General features: G+C 49.9%; 1 protein-coding gene across 6 annotated transcripts in view; it reads left to right on the top strand.

Moving 5' to 3' along the window:
• The first annotated feature begins 3,031 nt into the window (after window positions 1-3,031).
• NDRG4 (NDRG family member 4) overlaps window positions 3,032-6,000 on the top strand; it is a 78,642-nt gene continuing 75,673 nt past the window's right edge. Inside the window, exon 1 of one of the 6 annotated variants that reach the window (XM_036753120.1) lies at window positions 3,032-3,281. Coding sequence is in view for 3 of the 6 variants with exons in the window: in XM_036753118.1 (XP_036609013.1) it covers window positions 5,307-5,343 (37 nt within the window). In the remaining 3 variants the exon portion in view is untranslated. Of the gene's footprint in view, window positions 3,282-3,638; window positions 4,330-4,787; window positions 5,344-6,000 lie in introns of those variants that run through there. The other 5 variants (XM_036753121.1, XM_036753119.1, XM_036753118.1 and 2 more) reach the window with 5 other exon arrangements.

Raw genomic sequence — 6,000 nt, 5'->3', positions numbered from 1 at the left:
GACCCCGGGCAAGTTACTAACCTCTTTCAACCTGTTGTCTTCTCTGCAAAATAAAGGAGTTGGACTAGATGGCTCTTAAGGTCCCTTCCAGTTCTAAATGGACTTATGATAAGTTGAGTGGGGAGAGTGAAATGACTTACCTGAACCTGACTATGGGTTAGCATTGCATCACCACATTGATTCTGAAGTCTTTTGTTTTTCACTTGAGTAAATAAAAGGCAGAAACTTGAAAGGCACCATTGGCTAATATTTTCATCAAAAGGAGGTATGGTCCCTTTATATTGGCAGGGTACTTACTATTTTGCTCTCCTCCCTTTCTATGCCATACTTGAGAAAGTTGTCTGTACTAGGGGCTTATATTTCTCCTCTTACTTTCTTCTAAACCCTTTTCAACCTGGCTTGTGATCTCAGTATTCAAGAGAAACTGCTCTCTCACCCACGAATGGCCAAATCCACTGGCCTTTTCTCAGTCCACACTCTTCTGGTTGTTGCCTTTTCATGTATCTCCAAACCAGATGGTGCCATGTCTGGTATACAGTAAATACTCAATAAAAGCTTATTTTTCCTGTTGAGATATTGCCTCAAACTCAAAGGGTTTGAGAAGATGGGCAGGGGTGCCCGTGCATTTGTCATGCCCATAATCACAAAGTAGTCATGGCATGTTGGTCTGGGCACAAGGCCTATAGTCACCTTGGTCCTAGAGGCCTCAGTTGGGACTAGTGAGAGAAAAGTGAATTTCAATACAGAGCTTTCATATTTCATCCTAGTGAAATTTTTCTTACTACCAGTAAACCTTTGAGTTTACTTTCTTGGATCACCAGCTTGAAGCCTATGGTGAATAGGAATGACCAATGGATTTGAAGTAGGCATACCTGAATAGGGATACCAGTTTGCCACTTACTATCTGTGACCCCTAGGCAGGTCACCAATATTCCGGGCCTCAGTTTCCTCATCTCTCAAATGGAGGGGGGCAGACTAGAAAAAAAGATTCTTAATATTTTTGAGTTATAGAGTCCTTTAGCAGTGCAGGGAAGTTTTTTTAATGTCTAAAATTAAATGCATAGGATTAAAAAGGAAACCAATTAAAGTGAAATAGTCAACAACATATTAAGAAATAACAAAATAAGTTCATGGACCAGCCCAGAACCAGAGTATCTGTGAGGACCAGTCCAGCTCCAAAGTTGTCCAGCTTCTTCCACTTCATTCTACAGTTTAAGAAATAGAGGAATGTGACCTCCAGGCATCACCCTTGTGAAGGACGAACAACAGCAATCAGAAGCCAGAGTAGGCTGAGCCTTCTGGCCGTGAAGTACTAGCCAAGAACTTGGCCTTCTGACTAGGGCTGTTTTTCCTTTGCTATTACTTGCCAGTGAAAACAAAAGAAAACCTTCCCCAAAGGATCTACAACTCCTCCTCGTCCTCATATTTCAAAGGAGAACATCCAGGACAGCAGAAGAAAAGTCATTAACTCGGACTATTGGAAAGACATCAATTAATAATGGCTTTCTTTCTGCCCAGGGCACTACTCACTGAAGCCTCAAGAGTGGGAGACAGTCCAGGTCAGCCAATGGCACTATCCAGGGTCAGCCTTGACTGGGGCGAGTTATTCCAAGTCCAACTATTCCACTGTACCAAAAAGCTCCTTGGCAGTATTCTGGGTGGTTTTTTTTAAAGCTCTATCTTTGCAGATTGATGCATTTTTTTTTTTACATTTTATTTTTCTTGCTTGTTCATGCGTGTGTACGTGTATGTGCGTTTTCTTTTGCATTATGGCTAATGTGGAAATACATCTTGCATGACTTCACATGTATAACTGATAGCAAGTTGCTTGCCTTCTCAAGGAGAAGAAAGGAAGAAAATTTGGGACTCAAAAAAAGTTTTAAATAGTATTTTGGTTTTTTTTTTCCAATTACATGTAAAGAGAGTTTTCAATATTCACTTTTATAAGATTTTGAGTTCCAAACATTTTCTCCCTCCCTCCCCAAGATGGCAAGCATCTGATATAGGTTACACATGTGCAATCATATTAAACATATTTCCACATTAGTCATGTTGTACAAGAAGAATCAGAACAAAAGGGAAAAAATCAAGAGAAAGAAAAAACAAAACAAAAAAAAGGTGAAAATAGTCTGCTTCGATCTGCGTTCAGACTCCATAGTTCTTTCTCTGGATGTAGATCATATTTTCTAGCATGAAACTTCAAAAATTTTTCAAATGAATGTTAATTTTTTTTACAGGTAGTTGGAAAATATTTAGTGAAATAAACAAAAAAAATTTTAAATTCCACTTTTGAAACCTGCAATTTGGGGAGTGTCCCAGAGGTCCTTAGTGCAAATTTATAACATTCTCCACAAACCTGTGAGGAGTAGGTGAATGGGTGAACTGGTCCGGTCTGCTAGATTACGAGAAAGCAAACAAAGCCGGATTCTTCACACACACACACACACACACACACACACACACACACACACACACACACAGACACACATCATTTTCATTATTAGTGTTATTATGTTTCCTTGGAAAACAATTTAGCACAGCAGTGCCTCCAGTGAGTCTGAGGAAGAGTCTGACCTTGCCAAGGATGTTTATTCAGTACTACAATAAGAATTTTTTAAAGATAAATAAAAGTATGAAATTGCCCAAAGTCCCTACAGTAGTAGAGACTCAAACGCACAATGAAGCTGAAGCGCTTTTTTGCCGGGAGGTTAAATAGTCGCCTTAATGCCTGGGAAATACTGGGGGGGCCTGAAGACTGTGGAAAGAGCTTCTAAATAGAGCCCGGGTGCGGGCTAAGAGCCTACCTTTCTTGCCCATCACGTGGTGTTGTTTTTAATGAGAACGCCTGATAAATTAAGAGACAGCATGCCGTGTTTGTTGTGACATGTGAGGGCTGAACTGATTTCAGGCCGCGAGCGGCGGATAGTGGTATCTTGGCGTTAACTTCACTATCATTTGGCCAGACAGTACAACAAACTTCGCCGAGGGCCGGGAGCCCGGACGCTGATGGGAAAGTCAGGCCCTGGAAACAAAGACAGCTGTGTTCATTTCGCCCGGAGTTAGCCGGAGGCAGATGGGCGGCCACTCCAGGGAGCTCAGGAGTTGGACCTTCTGCGTGCGGGAGCCGCCTCCCATCTAGAACGGCTCCCTGAATCGCTTTAGCGATTCCCCCTTTCTCCGAATCACAAGAACATCGGTTCTCTGGACGGGGCTTTTCCCAGGCTTTTAGGCAAGGACTGACTGACACTTTGAAAAAGGGTGAGCTCAGAGTAAAAGTGATGGTGAGTGAGTGTTTTCCCCCATCATATCTCTATAAAAATGACTCCAAGGCCTTGAAACAGCCCCCAGCCCCACCCCTAGGAGAGCCTTTGGGGATGAGGACACCCCTGAAGAATCTTTCCATCCCCGGAAGAAATAAATCACCAAGGAAAACCCTAATGGCCTGAAACAAAGGCTGAAAGGACGTGGGTCCCCTTTGGGACCCCATCCCCCGCCCCCACTCCCACCCCCGTTCCCTTTTTTCAGGACCTTCCACCCCCTCAGCATACTCCATGGAGAGGAGAGGAGCCGCCGGGGAGGGCAGGATCTGGGGGGTGGGTCCTAGCCTCCAACCATCCAGTAAGACTCATCCACCCCCGCCCACCCTGGGCTTCTAAACAAAGACAGCAGGCGTGGGCGTCCCTCCCAAGACTATCCGACGGCACCCGCAGGCTGCTCCCCGGGGATCAGAAGGGCGGGCCAGGCTGGGGCAGGGAGCAGACAGCCCCGAAACGCCCAGATCAGGGACGAGGAAGGGAGACGAGACCCCTCCCCTTGCCGTGTCTAAAGGCAAATATCCCAGCAGTCTCCAGCTCGGGGAGGAGTATGGCCAGGAGGGGAGGGGAATGAAAAAGGGGTGGGAAGGGGGGGGGGGTCTCGGATTTGGGTTCCTGTGACCCAGGGTTGCCCCGCTGGCGGCCGCATTTGATTAGTCCGTAGCCTGGGGAGCCTCCTTCTCCCCTGCCCCCTCCCCACCCTGACGCAGTGGTGCAGCCCCCATTTAAACCGGCCACGTAGCCGCCTCTCTCCCCCAGGCCCCAAGCCTTCCCCGAGCCCGCCTAGCACCGGAGCAGCCTGAGGAGGCTCCGAGAGCCCCTGACAGCCCCGGGGGCGTCCAGACCAGACTCTGCCCCTGCGCCCTCCAACCCCCTGGTCAGCTGCGGCCCCCGCACACACCTGGATTGCTCCACCCTCGCCCCTAACCCTAGGGAAGAAAGGGAACCTCCAAGAGCGGGGACCGGGGGGCTCCCCTAGTGGGCTGGCACCTGCGAGGAGGAGGGCAGTGAGCGGGTAAGTCTGTGGCTGTCCCCCCTTCCTCCCTCCAGAATCCCCACTCGCACACCCCGGTTTCCTCCTCCTTTCCTAGGGAAACTCGGATCCCCGGCAATGAATCCCTCCCCTCCGTCTTAGACCTCGGGAGGAGATGCCCAGCCCTGCCTCGCCCTCCCCGATCTCCCTCCCGCGGCCCCGTATGTTAGCACCGCCCAGCCAGTAGGCTGAGAGCTTTCCCGCCGCCGAGTGTGTGACTCGTCTTGTCAGCCGGAGGGCTCTAGCCCCTCACCCCAGCCCCGCGCGCCCACCCGCACTAGCCCGACGGGGCTAGCATCTCCTTAGCGCTCTCTCTTTAGCTCGCCCATCTCCCCAGCCCCACACCACACCCCTCCCCTGCTATTGTTCTCCTGGAGAGAAGGCACCCATCTGGTTTGGGGGCGGTGGCGACGGGGGCGGGGTGGGGCCGGCTCTGGCTCGGGTTTGCCGGGTGACATTGTGCGGACGCCACGCGCGGCTGCTCCTCGGGTGCCGACGCCAGGGACAGGACTCTCAAGAGAAGTCTCCTCCTTTGTTTCGGGTGGGGAGGGTGCGGGGGTTGGTTTCCCCGGCTGCAGCTGAGGTTGTTTAGTCTTCAACCCCACCCCCCTCCTCCCCCCAGTTCACCCCATCTACTGGGCCAGGTTACAGCCGCCTTTTGTGGGTTCGCATTCTTGCGATTGGCGGATTCTTTTTGGAAAGCCCACGAGGCGGCTACTTATCTGCATTGACTAGTGAGGCAGCCAGCTTCACTCGCTCCTCGCTCGCGGCGCTCCCGGCTGTGCCTGCCGCCTCGCCTCGGGCTGGGCACCGCTGGGCATCGCTGGGCACTGCTGCTCGCTCCCTCCTTCCTCGCTGCCAGGCTGCCCGAGGCGTCTCTCCTTCTGTCTCCGCTGGCTTTCCTCTGTAGCTTTGCCCCTGAAGCTTTTGGGCACCTGTTGTGGGCAGGGAAGGCAGAGATGAAGGTCCTGGGACATAAGATAGAGTTGTTAACAGGTAAATGTTACAGTTCGGGGCGTGTGTGTGTGTGTGTGTGTGTGTTTAATTTCTTATTGACCCTAACTGTGGTCTCTTTCAGGGGATTGGAAAGGTTGTTAATTACTTTCCCAGCGGACTTGCTAGTTTCACTCAGTAGCGTCCTAGCAAAGGTTGGTTCCGTGACCAGACAAGCCCTGTCCTAGGCGCCCTGTCCTAGGTGCCGGCTGGCCCTTAATGTATAAAGGCTAGTGTGCTTTGGGTTGGGGGTGGGGGGAGAAGAGAGAAGGGGAGGGGGGAAAGTGTGTTATATTTACTCTAAGGTTGGGGGCGGTAAGGAGGAGAGATTGGGGAAATGAAGGCTGATAACTAGCTGAAAGGTCATTCTCTGACCGCAATAGTAGCCAGGAGTTGGGGCAGATTAACTCTGTAGTCCCCAGGACTTGACTTGTTCCGTTATTAAGCGGCTGCCACAAAAGAACTGTGGATACCAAAGTGAAAAATGAAATCGTCTTTATCCCTGAGGAACCTTATGCTCCAGTATGTGTGCACGTAAAAATAACAGCAATAATAAATATAGTGAATATATTATCTAGTAATACTGCTGCTCACAAAAACCCGGGGATATAGTATTATCCCCTCTTTACATATGAGGAATTAAGTGGTTAGCCCAGCATC

The sequence above is a fragment of the Trichosurus vulpecula genome, chromosome 3 (genome assembly GCF_011100635.1).
Source record: "Trichosurus vulpecula isolate mTriVul1 chromosome 3, mTriVul1.pri, whole genome shotgun sequence".
In the NCBI taxonomy this organism is placed as follows: Eukaryota; Metazoa; Chordata; class Mammalia; order Diprotodontia; family Phalangeridae; genus Trichosurus; species Trichosurus vulpecula.
This window is presented reverse-complemented; position numbering and strand designations above follow the sequence as displayed.